General features: G+C 37.0%; 1 protein-coding gene across 4 annotated transcripts in view; it reads left to right on the top strand.

Annotated features, from left to right (window-relative positions):
• PTPRK (protein tyrosine phosphatase receptor type K) overlaps nucleotides 1–16,839 on the top strand; it is a 386,603-nt gene that overhangs the window by 356,403 nt on the left and 13,361 nt on the right. For 2 of the 4 annotated variants that reach the window (XM_063389972.1, XM_063389970.1), the window contains exons 15-22: nucleotides 1,273–1,433; nucleotides 3,597–3,632; nucleotides 7,233–7,417; nucleotides 9,147–9,234; nucleotides 10,039–10,115; nucleotides 12,696–12,732; nucleotides 14,526–14,623; nucleotides 15,320–15,436. In XM_063389972.1, the coding sequence (XP_063246042.1) occupies nucleotides 1,273–1,433; nucleotides 3,597–3,632; nucleotides 7,233–7,417; nucleotides 9,147–9,234; nucleotides 10,039–10,115; nucleotides 12,696–12,732; nucleotides 14,526–14,623; nucleotides 15,320–15,436 (799 nt within the window). The remainder of the gene's footprint in view (nucleotides 1–1,272; nucleotides 1,434–3,596; nucleotides 3,633–7,232; nucleotides 7,418–9,146; nucleotides 9,235–10,038; nucleotides 10,116–12,695; nucleotides 12,733–14,525; nucleotides 14,624–15,319; nucleotides 15,437–16,839) is intronic. The other 2 variants (XM_063389974.1, XM_063389973.1) reach the window with 1 other exon arrangement.

The following is a 16,839-nucleotide window of genomic DNA, read 5'->3' as shown; positions in this document are numbered from 1 at the left end:
AATATGTAATAAGCACCTAATATTATCCTTATCTCCTCTTAGAATGTGCATGGAATATTTAGAGTTGGCCCTTTTAGTAAAGAGAAATGTAAGAGTAATTATCTTTAGTAAAGAGAACTGTAAACAATTACCATTTGATGACAGTCTGTGCAGAAGAAGCTTATGAAATAAGCTGTGTTTTAAACATACATTTTCAAGAACTCAGTATATTAAGTGGTGATTGTGTCTCTCCCATGTGTTGTCAGATTTATCCAACTAAGCAGGTTGGCCATCTAATGTATTATAGTCATGGCTTCAGCTGAAATCAGGGATATTTCAGGACAGTTGGTTTGGTTTTTTTTACGGGTTTCTGCAGAACCAAGGTGCACTTCATGCTGCTCTGCGTACTTCCTGATAGTTGAGATACATGCTTTAACTTATAATTAAAATATATTTTCTACTTCCACCTGACTCCTGGAGACAGTGAAAATCACTTCCAGCTCTTTTGCAAAAGGGAAGAATTGAAGTGTGCACTTTAAGGGCTCTGTCTGTTAATTTGTGGGGCTTAGCTGTACAGATTAGTTGGTCTTTAACTGTGATGCAGTCAGAGTGTAAGACTGTTAAACTGCAGTGTTCCCAAACTGCATGAAAAGGTAGAATGATAAGAGTGGGTGTGTTTCTCTAAGAACCAAAATTAAGTACCAGGACCATAGTGTGATATCCTCTTGTATCTTGTATATTGAATGGACAGCACAACCTTCTACATAAAACATGATATAAGTATGTAATATAAATATGTATTGAATAATTATGCTTCTTTTTTTACTTCAAAGGTTTTTTGACTAACAAAGTAATTTAGAAGGTTACATGACTCTTTTTACCAACAACGCAAGCAAGGGGAATGAATTATCTATTTAAAAAATCAAAACAGATATTTAAATGGAGATGGTTGATAAAATTGCATGCACAGATGCTTCTTATTTGTCATTTCAGTTAAAATGCAATTATATTCTCTAATTTGTTTATATTAGTGTAATTACTCCACAGGGAAAAAAATATATTACCAGGGTACAGAAGTAAGCACTTCCATTACAGCATTTGTGTGTGAACAGAAAACACAAGACCATGACTGTTTCATAGCGGGGTGCACAGTTTTATCACACGCTGAAAAAAATGCACACAGGGAAATAAGTCAGACTCTTCAGTCATTCAGGATTATAGAGAATGATTACTGTAGACATCAACATTCATCAGATATTAAGGTGGTTTACTTTTTGTTTTTTGGCTGGGCAGCAAACTTGCAAAGAAGCGCAAGGATGCGATGGGAACCACCCGTCAGGAGATGACGCACATGGTGAACGCCATGGACAGGAGTTACGCCGACCAGAGCACTCTGCATGCAGAGGATCCCCTGTCAATCACATTTATGGACTCGCACAACTTCAGCCCCAGATGTAAGTAGACAGTGATAGATGCTCCAGAGTGTAGGTGAATATACAAACACAGAAAACAATTCTGCTTTTCAAGGAAAATTGTTTTATGCTCCAGGTTTTCAAGGAATGCTGGTAAAGCAAAAGGTTGAGTAGGGATGTTTCTAGGTGGTCCTTATTGGAATGTGGCCAATTCTTTAATTAGATATTTACATGTGCTTTCACTATGCAATGATATTTGTTTTAGGGAAAGTATTATACTTTTAGAATACCTCAGTTAAAACTTGAAACTGAATTTTCCCTCATGAGACCATTTAATGACAGCATGTTAAATATTACTGCATAACACCATGTCTGTAATGAATAATAAAATGAGGTCCAAATAAATTTCTATTCTTTTGGCAGTAAGGACGTTAAAACAGAAGGAAACATTGACAATTTTCGTTGCTGTTTGTGAAGTTTATGAACAAGCTTGTTAATATATCTGCAAATTTGTTCTATATTTGTATTCATTTTTTGTAGACATGCTGACTGGCTTTGAAAAATTTAGGGTTTCTGACTGTTAAGGGTTTTAACTGTTCAGCACTCTTGCCTCCCAACATCTTCACTATACCTTGCCAAAAGCAAGGTACTCCACTGGCAGACTGAATATTTCAAAACTAGTGTATAAATTACAAAGGGATAAAATTCTGCCATGGAGCTGGTAGGAACCTGATCTTCTCACAACTCCATGGACTTGTGGCTTGGCTTTAAACAGATCTGAGCAGCCTGAGCTGCTTCTGAATTGCCATCGTTTGGGAATGGCACTCCATGTCTCTTCTTGTCTCCCATACTGCTTACCATGCTTGAGCAAAATCTATCCATTAAAGCTCTTAAGTTCTTTCTTTCCTGGTTATTTTGAGGGAAATGGGTTTTGGAGGAGGGTTTATTGAAGTATACCAAACTGCTAAATGCTAACATTTTAAGTGTCTCATAACCAATTATACATGGGAGTATCAGCCTGGTGGTTTTTCTACACAGTTTTGGCTGGAACAGTTTGAAAAGTCTCCAAAGTTTGATGTCTTATTGGCACTGATATTTGTGGAGGCAGGATTACAGAGACAATTTAATATGGACTGTGATGGTGGATCCCAAGCTAAGAATTTATCAGGAACTTACATGGATATTACCGAGCCAGGGCTGCTAGGCATTCGGGCAGCCTTTCAGATGGACTGATGTGATGCCAAGAGCCCATGAGCTCCTGTCACCACAGCTGTCCTTCTTTGCCTGGCTGGTAAAGAATTTGGACATCACCAGTTTCTCGCATCTTAGATATGTGATTTTTTTTTTTTTTTTTTTTTTTTTTTTTTTTTTTTTTTTTTTTTTTTTTTTTATTGGAGGATTTGTTTCTTCTGACTATTGTCTGTGCTGAGACAAGTCTTCCAAGCTTTCAGGGTTTCTTGTTATGTGACAGACTTTCAGGCAGATTGTTTGTGAGCTGGAGCTTAATTCTGTTACAGACACTTTGACATTATATTTTTTTGTTCCAGCCTGGAACAAAACAAATCCTGGATTCTGCCACTTCTGTCCAAAACAGTGCATTTATCTCTGCATGGTTCTAGTTGTGATAATAAAAGATAAAATGCTATGAATTTTATTCAGACATCTACATCTGTGTATCTGTGATTTTTCTATATTCATTACAAGAAATCTCTTCTGTATTGAACATTAAAAAAGCTATTAACATCAAAAACATATATAACTTTTTTAAATTATGGAAAACTGGAAAACTTTATAGAAATACCATTTTATTTTGAGATTAGCTATTTGAGTATTACATGAAAGGATGGGTTTAAAAAGAAAGAAATGAGTTCTATGAAAGTGAACCTTTATTGTGAAGTGAAAAAAACAATAGTGAAGGAGGAGCCCTTTCAAAAGCTAAATTGCATGTAATGTCTTCTTTATTTCATTTCAGTAAGGATCTCTTTGCTCTTATCACTGCCTTTCTGAAGTCTGAAATCACCGCCTTTCATACCTCTTTTATTCAGGATGCTTTCTGGAACTGTATTCATCCTGGTTTTCTCTTGTAATAAAATTATTGGGGTTTAGTTATCTCTTGGTCATACTCTGAAGTATATTGTTTTTATTCATAAAAATACATAAAAATTAAGGGTAATTTGTTTCTTCATGGGCTTTGTTTTCCTACAGTGCCCAATGATCCACTTGTGCCGACAGCTGTGTTAGGTGAGGACCGTAGTCCTTCATTATCCATTCCTGCATGAGTTCTGTCTCCTTGCATGGGTGAACGTTGAAACAGCTTGTTTTATGGTAAAACTATGCTGTTGCCAGAAAATAATGCTACACTCAGTTCATCAATTCAGAATTAGACTGACAAGAATTTTAAAATAAAAACTATTTTATGTTTTCATTAATAAGTTATTCCTAGTTACTGCTAACTGAAGAGTAAATGAGGAAATATCTAAATTGAAAATACTATTTTTTCTCACCAGAGGTTTGAAATTGAATTCCAATAAACTGACATGTGAAGCTAGAGCTCTATTAATTTTAAAAATAAAATTCAGGTCCACATTAACATTTTTTGGCACTCAGAGTTCAGTTTTCTAACAAAAATGAAAAGAAAAATAGAAAATGGATAAATTTTCAGAATATGAAAGAGAATACAACAACTTTCTTTGCATGTTCTGAACAAATACTTCTGTATGCCTGTATTAATTACATAATTCAATTGATAGTAAATTTTTCAGCCTTGTGCTTACATTTAAAAGAAGAACATACATTGAAATGGACAGGCTGCATGTGTCTATGGTACATCTGAATGCAAATTTTAGAATTGTTGTTAGGGGTTTTTTGTAATAAGAAGATAAAAGCATAATTTGTACCCAAATTCTTGATTGGATAAATGCAATGTGCAGTATTGAGATTCATTCAGTTGCTGAGGTTATTTTAGGAAAAAAGACAAATATCAGAAAGTGGATGTGAATATAGACATGTTGGAAATTAGATTCCTAGAAGTAAAGCTTAAAGGGACCTGGAGGTAATCAAATCCCTTCTCTGTTTTGAGAATGGACATCATACATATAATATAAATTCTTTCTGGAAAGTGTCTCATTATGTTTTAAAAATCTGTTAGCAAATAGAATTTCGCTCTTGCCATGGAATGTTCCAGTGCTTCAGTCCTCCTTAGTAAGAATAAATTCTGATTCAAATTAGTGATATTTGGGATCCAAAGGTCAATTTTCTGAGTATAAATTACTACTAACTGGGTGTTACTACTAAGTATTATTAATGCTCACCCCTAGTTTTTCCCAACTAGGCTAATCTAGACTAAATTATCATTGCTGTGGATTGAGCCATTTCCTTTTGAGAGACTCACAGAAAATATGGAAAACTGGCACATTTCTATCCTTTCAAAACAGTCTTTTACACATTGAAAGGCTCATGTCCTCAATTATTTCTCTCTTAGTTTAGTTTAACCCAGTTCTTTCACTCATCATCTTGTAGGCAAAGTTTTCCAAATTAGTTGTCATTATTTTCCTCTGAATGCTTTCCAACTTTCTAAGTCATAGGTTGAATTTTAAATTGCAGTGCTCCAAATTAGGTAGCATTCTTAGAAGAAGTCTTAATGCTGAGCTGAGTGGAATAGGTACCCCATGCCCCATTTTTACTGTTTCGGTTAACTGAACTGTATTTTCTCCTTTTTATTGTGTTCATGTTGCTGACTTGCATTGAGTTACCTGTTAAAATCACAGTTATCACTTTCCGGTCCATTACTCCATTCTGTAGTTATATATTTGACTTCCCTTTCCAACACACGCTGTTGTTGCATTCATCATTCAATTCACCTTGTTGATTTTTGCATTGTCTCCCAAATAATCAAGATAACTTTGAAATCTTATCCTGTGCTTGTGAAGTGCTCATGGTACCTTCCCACTCAGTGCCATACTGCCGTGGTATTTTCTGCTGTGGCAGACACAGTTACAGGCAGCTGTGAATACTGAGGGCAAGGAACTAACTGAAGGACAGCTCAATAGTTCCTGTCTGCTTTTTCATCTACTGGTAATGATATTCTGGGCATGATAATTTCCTCATATAAGCAAACCATTGATAGCTGGAAGAGCTACTGATTTTCATTGAGTGGACTGAAATAGTGGAGAGAAGTGTACAAGCTTTTGGGTGCACCATGTAGTAAAAGCTGGGTATCTGTAACCTTTTTCCTTTGGAACTATATCACTTGACCTACTCCATTGTCATATAGCCTTTGGTCAGCCCAGCATGACAAAATCGTTTTCTTTTGCCTTATTTAGAGAAGAGGAATATTTTATGGTTTCTAAATCATAGAACAGTTTTTTTTCAATATTAAACTCTTATTACTTTGTAGCTATACTAGTTCTCTTTTTCTTCATGTATAGGTTATTAATGCTGCTCTCCATTCTGTGTACATTAGCAATAAGTTAGTATGACAATTTTGCTTTTCCAATGTCTCTATTATTATTCTGATAGTATAATAATGTGGCCCTTTTATTTTTTTAAATGGCTTTCATTGTTAACTATTGGGAAGATTTAACAACTTTGAATGTCACTTTCTTTTAGCTATTTTCTAATATAGTCCTGAAATAAATTTCTCATGTTCTGTTCACTCATTGTTTTTTTGCTGCTTCAATGGGTTAAAGTGCCTATTACTGGTAAGTATTCTGTGAGGAATGGGGAGAACTACAACTGCTGAGGTGGTTTGAAATGTCTGTGATGTAGTATGGGTAACAGTGCAATAAAAAGTGACTGCTGCATGTCACTCACCTTGTTAGGCAGGTTAGTGAGACATAAATTAGGTACTGAAATTAGCAACTCTGGTCACAGGTCAAAGAGTCAAGTTTCTCAGGAGATTTAATTTCAGAAGGCATTAATAGTGTTTGAATTTTGGTACAACTGTACAAAATCCAACCCTTGGGGCATTCATTTTTTTCCTAGAGTGTTTTGCCTCCTAATCTAGATCCTTGCAAAGGCAACGAAAATATTAAATTGATTTCAAAGAAGTTTAGGAGGGGTTGACTACCCACTTCTTGTTTCAGTAGCTATTTAGATTAGAATTTTTCTTCCTCTGCAAATTCATTTGATCTGATAATTACTAATTTGAATAAAGTTACTATTTCACAGAAGGGATTGACAAATTACCTCATGCAGTTTGACATTTGGTTTTGATTTGAGTATTCATGTCATACAGAGCATTAGAAGAAACTTCATTGCTTATACAGGGCAAAATGTTGTGACTGAAATCAGCACACTCAGCTCAAGTTTCATTTTTCTACCAAAAGACCTGAGTAAAATGACCATTCTGTAGTGCTGATTCATCTTCCTAAGTGGAGGTGGTGTTCTGAAATGGTGGCATAATTGCTTCTCTTTTTTTACTGGGTTCTCAACTTTGTTGCCTTTAGACAAATGATGTGCTGATACCACTATGGAATTATTCTAATGTATTGTTTAAGGTGTAATATTGCTATTGATGTGTATTAGCCCTTAAAAAGTTACTTTGGTTGATAGAATCTGGAGTTTCCAAGTACATCAATGTCATAAAGTTTTGTAGCTTCAAATAAAATGCCCCTCAGACATTTTTATTGCTGGATGAAGGACTGCAAACTTTTGTATGTGTTTGCTGTTAAATTCTTTTATGTACTTCACAGTATTTATGTGCTGGAGAGTTAGTGCTTTGCATTCTCAGAAATTAGAGATGTTTTTGAAGGAAGAGGTTCAAAATAGATGTTGATATGTATAGCTGCAGGTGTTACTGCATTGTGGGTACATAATGCACTGATTTTTTTGTGAATATAGATGAAAATCACAGTGCAACAGCAGAGTCCAGCCGTCTCCTGGATGTCCCTCGTTATCTCTGCGAAGGCACAGAATCCCCATACCAGACTGGGCAGCTGCACCCTGCCATCAGGGTGGCTGATCTCCTGCAGCATATTAACCTGATGAAGACCTCTGACAGCTATGGATTTAAAGAGGAGTATGAGGTGAGATCTCCAGCGGTGGGGCTTTGCTAGGAAAAATCCCTTTGAAATGGGCAGCCTATTGTTTGCATTGTATTGCAAAAGGATGGAACTAAATGTCATGGGTTTAAGTGAAAAACAGATTACCAGGCATAAGATTCTTATATATGTAACCCAACAGTGAAATAGTAAATGGAGTCCAATGGTTTGAGCCTTTACAACTGCCTGGTAGAAAATCCCTGTGTGTTTCCTTAGGGTATAAAAAGAATCTTTTTGACATATTGTAAGAAGTTGGCACTCTTTTTTTGTTGGTCTTTAGTGGAAATGCTGTAATTAGTTACGTGAGCTATTTTTAGTGCAGATCTCCTGGATCAGGTTAAAGTAAAGAATTGAACCCACCTGGTTTTCGAAGAAACATTGACTGGAAGCACTATCCTGATTTATGTTAGCATCTCAGTAGGGCAATACTGGGACTTAGCTCCAGCTGAGAAGCAGAAAAGAGATGATAAGGGTAGTAATGTCTTGAAGTTCTAATTAAACCTGCCTGAGCATGTCTACTTATACCTTTAATGTTAAAATGGAAGCAAGAAATTCCCAGCACTGGAGGTAGAAGATGAGTACACATCCGTTTTGCTTCTGATCTCAGAATCTGTTGTGATTCTTTGGGATTAGGATATCAGGCAGGACACACAGTAAAGATGAGAATGGGACTGCCAAGGTTGCTCAAATACAGTTAGGTTTACAATGAGTTTTCTCTGAGTAAGTAATCTCTTCTGACACAGTTTTCAACCTTCTCTCCTTTCTGCAGCTGTCTCTACTGTAAACATAAGAACTGGAATAAATAAATGTGTGGTTTTTAAAAGAATATTATGCTCTTTTCCTCTCTTTTACTTAAACATGCTTTGTTATGCTCTGCCTAACTGCAAGGCTAAGACCAAGTGTCAGCCACTGCTGGGGGAGGGAGGGTGGTCCCTGATGCCATATCAGGTGTTTTCCTGCTTGCTCCTTCTTCTATCTCTATACATCTATTCCCTGCTTTGGGCTTCTGACTGTGCACTAAAGTTCTGATTTCATGGCTACTGTGTATTTTCTGGAGATAACTTACCCAGGATAAGAGATCATCTGGAAGGAAGGAGTAGCATAGACCTACAACAGCAGTAAAATATCTACGGGCAATGAAGAGAAAGCCAAGGAGAAATAAAAACTGCTTCTATCAATACTGAGAGATCAAAGTCTTAAGAGTTCAAAAATGTAGAATAATTTTGCTAGTGACTAGAGGGAAGGATACGAGGAAAGGCAAGAAGAGCAGTGAACATTGGCATAGGAGAGTTCCTGATGTCTCTGTAGGAAGGAAAGATGTTTTACGAAGTAATATGTGGAAAGCAATGTAATGTTGTAGCAAATAGGCTGTATATGACACTGTCTTACAAGAAGAGTGATCAGTCTCTCTCTGCTTTCTCAGTTTACTATCATTCCTCCATAGCAAGGATGTATAAGTAAGTTTAGCCTTCCAGCAATTACAGGATTTGAAATCCCTGTGGAGTTCCTCAGTGAGTTGTCCATTTTTCAGTAGCAGTCAGAGGGAGAAGCTCCCTTCTTCCCTAGAGATTTCTGTACCATGGCTCTGCCTGGGTAACCGGGGCAGGCGAGCAAAGCTGAACTTACTTTATGGTGGGGCAGTTCTTTTAAACTGTTATTTTTGGAGATAAATTAATGGTCAGAATGTTTTCTTTCGGAACATTTTTATTTATAGAGTTTCTTTGAGGGGCAGTCAGCTTCTTGGGATGTCGCTAAGAAGGATCAAAACAGAACAAAGAACCGCTATGGCAACATTATAGCATGTGAGTATCGGTGTCCTTGGTTTGAGCGATAGCTCTACTCTTGTGTTACTCGGGCCATGCTCTCTCTTCCCTTGCAAGTCTCCGGTGGCACAACTGCTTAATACCTGCAGCGGAGAGGCAGAACAGTGCCTCTTTCTGCTTTTTATTGTTACTGTTGTTGTTATTTACAATTCAACTTTCTTCCTTTTATGACTCAGGCTGAATTTCTCATTTGCGTCTCTGTTGTGCAAGCTGTGGTAAGCATATATCAGCAACGCGCTGGCACTCATTTGGATGTTGATTCTGTTTATTCACAATTTGTATTGTTTTACCCATGGAATTGAACACACAGGAATCATGGTGCCAGAGAAGGCCCTGAATGGGTAGAATTACCTCTTCATTGAATCCCACGTACATTGCTAACTCCTTTGTCTTGATTTCATTAATGTCTCAATATGAACTTGAGCAGGCTTGGGTTGGACGTGAGGAAACAGTAATCAGCATTTTTGGTTTTCTAGATTACCAGCAGTGGAACTGATGTTGAAAGGGACTTTGAGCAAGTAACCTGGTTTCTTTGTGTCTTTTTAACCACATGTAACAGTGCTAATACCTTTGAGCTGCACTTAATGAAATCTAGTGAATGTGTTTTGAAGTAATTGTCGACACAGTGGTTCTTTGTATTTCTGTGTAAACACTTGGTATTTAAGGATTGTAAATTGTGAGGCTCTTATGCCAGCTGATTTTGGTTTTCTAGATGACTTACGGTTAATATCTTACTTAAAAACCACACTTCAAAAAGGCTCCGTAACCACTTGGTTTTTGCAGATGACCACTCCAGGGTGATTTTGCAACCTGTTGAGGATGATCCATCTTCAGATTACATTAATGCCAACTACATAGATGTGAGTGGAATGTACAGCTTTCTTCCTCTCAATTTGCCAGCTTCTCTATGTGAAATTATTGCATGTTATGCTACAAAACTATTGAAAGTTTTCTTTTCTTAAGAAAATGTACACTTTCCTTGTTCTACGTCCTAGTACTCACTGACATTGTTGTGCTTTCTTTCACATCTGACTTTGGTTTGGGCTGTAGATTTGGCTGTACAGGGATGTAAGTACCACTATATGTGAATAACAGCATCCTATTGTAAATATTTAATATAGATATTGTTATTAATTACTTTCCTCTTCTATTTTTATCAGTTGATAACTATGCATGCTTCATCTAATTTATCTCATCCGTTCCTTTTAAAAATTTCTTTTTTGTGTGAATATTTTTTGTATTTGTTTTAAAAAGATAATTTAGTCTTTTAGCTTTTAGCTCTGAATGTTATTGGATGTTAGGTAACGCAGGTGAGCCTATCTATTAAAGAGAATTTGCTGTTCCCATTTTTTAGCAGTGATTTTGGCCACTAGCTTTTCTTTTCCCCTTCCCACATATATATAAGAAGCTAGATAGTATGCTGTGCTGTAGTTGTTTGAAAATATACCTGTGGAGTTGTCAAAATACATGTTTGGCAAAAAAAGAAGGGAAAATGACATTTGTAGGTTGGGGGTTTTCTTTGTTAGTTTGTTTTTAACAATGTTTTAGACAAGCAATATTTAGCTGGCATTTACTTTAAGGTGCTAATTTAGGTATTACAAAGTATATACACAAACACATATATATATTTTAACACAGAATTTTCCTCACTTCTGCAAAAAACTCTACAATTTGAAATTCCATGCTTTAATCAGATTACAAATTAGTTTATGAATTTTATTAACTGATCCAATTTTTGCCAGGCAATTTAGCTAACAAAATATGACTTTTCTCTAATTAACACCTCAGGAATAAACAAGTTGTTGTATTCAAATTAATTCCAAAGCTGTTTAAAAGGTAGTGGAATAGCTAGGACAAGTGTTTTTGAAATACATGGCTTTGATTGTTTTTCTTTATAATTGCACCTTAGTAGTTTTTCCTGACCACTTTAGTTGATAAATTATTTAAGACCTTGAGTTTCCAGGATATAAAGATTTAACTCCAGATGTATTTCTGTTGTTTTATTTGGATATTTTAACATGGCAATCTTTGTGAAATGATAGGCCTGTGATATTTTGCCTGGGGCCTTAAACAAGAAAACGCTCTCAGATTTTTAATGATTCCCTGAGGGTATTGATTTTCTTATTTAGGAGTGAATTGAATCTCATTAGAAGCAGACAAGAAAGCTACAAGTTAAAACTGGCATTATACAATTTTAAGTGGCACTTTTGTCTTCTTGAAAGCATTACTGAATGTAAACTCATGTTGCACAGGTTCCACTTCAGTAATTTTAAGCTGTGGCTTGATATTATGGACTTCAGGTGAAATTCTTTCATCATTTGATGCAATTTTGGTCTCCTGTAAAGCCAAGCATAAGATATTCAAAAGTTTTTTTAGAAGTCCCAGAGGAATGCGCTTTCACTCTAGACAGGATAATGAAACAGTCTGTGGAAAAGAATATAAGGTCCTTGGGTACGCTGAAATCCTTTAGTAGCATCTTGTGAATACCAGGAATCCAAGGGTTTGTACTCCCTTGTAATGCAATACTTCCAGCAAGTGGCCTAATAAAACTTAACCTAGAGAATAATTGGAGTTATTAACATTTCCACATTGTGAAATTCAGTATTGTCTTCTCACCAGCAACACTAAACTTTCCTTCCTCTTTGAAGCTAAATTGTTGGCACTGGTCAAAATATACTCCGAATTATTTCCTCAAGAGCAGTGGGTCTTTGTCTTGTAGCTTTTATGGGGACAATTAGTCCTATACTGCTGCTAGCATTGGCATAGATCCAGGAAAGGCTTAGTTGTGTAGGGTTATCTATTTACCTATATATACTTATATATATATGTGTATGTGTGTAAGACTGTGTGTATATTTGTGTGTATCATGCCCACTGTAACTGATGCACACTTTGTGCAGTCGAGCAGATTTCACTGCAGTAGGACGTTGATTCTGTGCACACACCAATGTGTCTGTCCCCATCAGCTAGGGCTAAGGCACATACCTCTTTGTGCCTTACAGTGATTCTCTGTTTAGAAGAAGACAAAAGGTGTGTATTTTTTCATATTGGCAAGGTTGGGAACGCAGATCACCTGTGAGATAATATGGTGGCAGAGAATTTTTATTAAATTTTAAATAAAAGTCCCAATGTATACAGCTAGGGAAGTAATGTCAATAGAAGACTCATTTTTAGGTGCAAGGGACCAATCTAGAGTACTCTTTCCTGGTACAATACAATGTCTGTTCAAGTCAGATGTTCTTATTTTCATTTTATCTGTTGTCATTCAAACTTTTTCAATATTAACTGGTTTTTTAGGTTTTGACCCTCATGCTGCTCTTAAATATTGGTTTGTTCTGAAAATGTTGTCTAAATATAAGGATTCTGTAGTATCCTTATGTTTTTATTTTCCACTCTCTGTTAGTAATATGGTACTCAAACCAACTTATATTGCTGTTTTAGGGGTATCAGAGACCAAGTCACTACATTGCAACCCAAGGTAAGGATCTGCCAGCTTTAATCAAATCAAACAATTGCTCTCTGTAGTGTTCCACTGTGTTTTGGTAAAACAGGAGTAGATGAAAATAAAGCATACCCAGTATTGTGAGTTGTCATCTTGTGTTATGGTAAATTAATGTAGTATGTTTGGGTGGAATGTAAATAAATTCAAAAATTACACTAATTTATTGTGTTAATTAGCTATTGAGCAAATCTGTCAGTGATAAATTCAGCTGATAAAGTCAGAACCTACTACCACAACTTCCAATTATGAAGATGAATAGAGAAAAGAGACATGGACAAAGAAGAGAACAGTTTCAACCTGCCTCGAGGCACTTTTCTTTTCATATTACAATGTTTTATTTTACTGTCTACAACTTAGTCCAGGATGCAGTGAAGATAGTAATGATAAATTAAACTCTTTCAGAAAATCTCGATAAAGTAAGGCCAGAGGACAAAGACTCTTTGTACAAAGGCAGGAGGCAAATCTTTATCATATAACACCCTATGAAGAAAGAGGTGCTAGAGAAAAAAAAAATTCTATTTTTTGGTTTATGTTTCTGATAAAACTCCTCACAATGAGTAAAACCAAATAGGTTAGTCTAAAATTGCACTGAAATATCAGAGCCGGTGATTTAAAGTAAAAATAATTAGGTGTGTCATTATTTGATCTGTCAGCATAATCAGATAGCTGTCTGAAAATATCCTGTCATTTGTCCCTCAGTTTATTGTAGGTGTACACAGGAAAGTCAAAGTAAAGACTTATTTTAAACCAGGATGCTCAGAGTACTGTCCACATTTGTTTTTCATTTTTGTGTAAGTGCTGCCTAAATAGGTCTCTATACAGCATTAAGTCTACATTTGTATTTTATTTCTGTTTTACTATGCAAATCATTGCACATAATAATGTGTAAAGGAGAGAAATATTTATAGCTGCTTTTGTGTGCAGCATTTGATCTAGGGTATGAAAGAACGTGTCTGAGTCTTCAAATGTGGCACTTGGGGTTAGTGGTGTGCTTGGCAGTGTTAGGTTTACAGTTGGACTTGATAATGTTAAAAATATTTTCCAGATAATTCTGTGTTTCTATGTCTGTTATATACAGTAATATTTCTAGCACTGCTGGATGGTGGTAAAGGAGCTGTTTTGGAGATTATTGTAACAGGGTAAATGCCTTCGACACTCAACTGAACATGTCTGCAGCAGAGCAGGAGGCAAAGCTTAAACATGTGCTTCTTATTTGTCTCAAAGAAAAGTACTTAAGTTAGTTTAAATATACTTCAGTGGGAAGTTTCTGGCTTAGTGCCTATTTGTGCATCCATGCTTGCCAGGAACCAGATAGTAGGTGTACAATATCTGTACCAGCACCTTGCTGCCTGATACTTCACTCTGGCATGTGCATCTCCTTGGTGAGCACCTGAAGAACCTCATTATCAACACATCATATTTAACAAATGTAGAACAAAACTGGAAGTGTACCTATAGATGCAATCACACCTGTAGATTGTCGTGTCCTTGTCGTTCTCAAGCAACTTCTGTAATTTTGCTACATGAAGCACCTGCCATTATTTTCTTTTAAGTGGTAATTCAGTTAAATTGAGAATACTCAGCATTGGTTAGAAGTAACAATATAATATGGAAACTGGCACAATAGAGTGATGATGTGGTTTCACAAAGCTTTCCTGTCTGAGCAAAAGTGCTCACATGCATCAGCTCTCAAGCACACTGGATTTTATTCTTAGCATTCACTTTGATGAATTTTTTTGCAGAATATTACCTGGATTTTTTTCTTACAGGTCCAGTTCATGAGACCGTGTATGACTTTTGGAGAATGATATGGCAGGAGCAGTCAGCTTGTGTTGTTATGGTCACAAATTTAGTGGAAGTCGGAAGAGTAAGTTTTTGGGTTTGTTTTTCTTTTAATGCTACAAGCTTAAAGAAAAAAACTGCTGACAAGATATAGCATGGGCAGAATGTAAAAGGGTCTTATGAAGGGCAGCCCTGCATCCTGAGGGGTCAGGAGTCCAGACAATGTCACAGTTATGGTATTGTCTAAAAGCAACTTCTGAAAACTGGTGCTGTATTGCTTTCATGTGTAGTGGAAAATTGTCTGACTCCAAAATTCCTATTTCGGCAGAACAGATTTGTATAGTGTCATTCAAATGAGAAGAGTAGTGGAGGAAATGTGCTTCTATATCAGTGGCTAGAAATTAGGAAATTATTTACAGTTTAGCAGTAACATATACCTCAGGGAAGTCTATAAAGTATCTGGGATTACTTGCAACAGTTTGATTATGGGTACAAAATGCATCACAGTTTAGCATAAGTGGAAGTATATTCCATAGCTCAGCACTAAAGAAAATACAAATGCTCATTTAGAAGTGAATTTGGCACCTAAGTACAGCTATGTAAATCAGTGGAAGCTGCTTGTAGCTAGAGCTTAACTTGACGTAACAGCCACTAGCCGTGACAAGCCATATGAATGCACAGTCATTTTGGAAAGAAATGCAGTGTAATGCAGTACATGCAGTACCGTATCCTCAAAATTTTCTTTTCCCTTGGTGTAAAATCATACCCATTTTTTATTTAGGTCAAGTGTTACAAGTACTGGCCTGATGACACTGAAGTTTACGGGGACTTCAAAGTGACCTGTGTAGAGATGGAGCCTCTCGCGGAATATGTTGTCAGGACCTTCACTCTGGGAAGGGTGAGCTCCTTTTGGAAGGGTTTAGCAAAATACTGGTTCCTGGTGGCAACGAAGATGAAAGAGGCTATGCTGATGTTTCCGTGGAATACCAAATCCGTCTGTCTGGTTATCTGGGCCACAGTGTAGGCAGCCTTACCTTACCATGGGAGTTATGGATTGCATCAGTGCTACCCAAGCATGCATCTCACTGTGGGACTTTGAATTTCCCCAGAAATGTCAGCTTCTGCCATCCCCTCTCTGACAGTCACCTCTTCTCCACAGCCACAATCTGAGCTAAACTCAAGTACCAGATTATGAGTCATCCCTACGCACTATGTCCTGACCGCCGCTGAGTCAATCCCAATCAAAGGACAAATTCTGTGACTACTCTATGTGATACAGTTGTGGTCTTATGCTAAATTATGCTTACCTTTAAATGTAGCAGGCCCTTGTCCTAGTTAGTCTCTAGGTTATTGTTTCCCTGAGATTCTCCTTGGGGTTTCTGTTCCCCAAGGTACTAAGGGTTCCCCCAAGGTTGCTGTTCCCTGGGAGTTTCCTCTGGGTTGCTGTTCTCAGAGGTACTAAGGTTTTCAGTCTTCTCTTTGCCCCAAGTGTTACACACCAGAGGTAGAGACGACAAACGGAGTCTGCTGGTGCACATTTCCTGAAGGTTGTTTATTCTTCATTATCTCAGTCCTTTCTCAGCTCTGCCAGGCCTCCCTGGCAGGGTACCTTATCTTAGTTCTTTCTCAGCTCTGTGAGGCATCCCCAGCAGAGCAGGACACGCAGCGGACTGGGCGGATCAGAGAGCCCCGCACCTTATGTACAGTACCCCTGACCCAACCACCGTCCACAATTTTTTTTAATAGACTTAATAGACAACTTAATAGACTTAATAGACTTTAATAGACAACTTTTTTTTAATAGACTTTTTTAATAGACAATACCTACTACCTATACTAACATGTCTGTTCTACTCTAAACCAGTCCTTGAGATCCAACTCAGCAGAAAATGGGGGACGAGAACAAGAACAAGGAGCACAGGGGCCACTCCCTAATTCCTCCATCTTGCCTCTTCAACCCCATATACTGAGAATCCTAGATTCTACATTTACATTCTATGATAAACTAAATACTACTTATTTTGAATTCTCTCAGCTTGTGATTCTTCATACAATGTGGGCATTCACTCCCATGGCCAGGGATCAGAGGCAATGTCCTCCTGGGCTCCGTGTGAAGCTGGTTGATCCCCTTGTACAGATCCCAGACCCCCCTGTCCGGTCTCCAAGCCCTCCAGGGTGGCCAGAGGGATGTTCTAGACTCCAACAAGTTAGCAACACTTCTGAAAATCAATGTGAAATGCATCTAAGTCTATTAAAAAAAAAATATTCAATGCAGCTAAACTAGCATACCTAGAGTAAAAA

The sequence above is a fragment of the Prinia subflava genome, chromosome 2 (genome assembly GCF_021018805.1).
Source record: "Prinia subflava isolate CZ2003 ecotype Zambia chromosome 2, Cam_Psub_1.2, whole genome shotgun sequence".
Taxonomy (NCBI): domain Eukaryota; kingdom Metazoa; phylum Chordata; class Aves; order Passeriformes; family Cisticolidae; genus Prinia; species Prinia subflava.
Note: the sequence above shows the minus strand (reverse complement) of the source record. Positions and strands in the feature narration are given on the sequence as shown.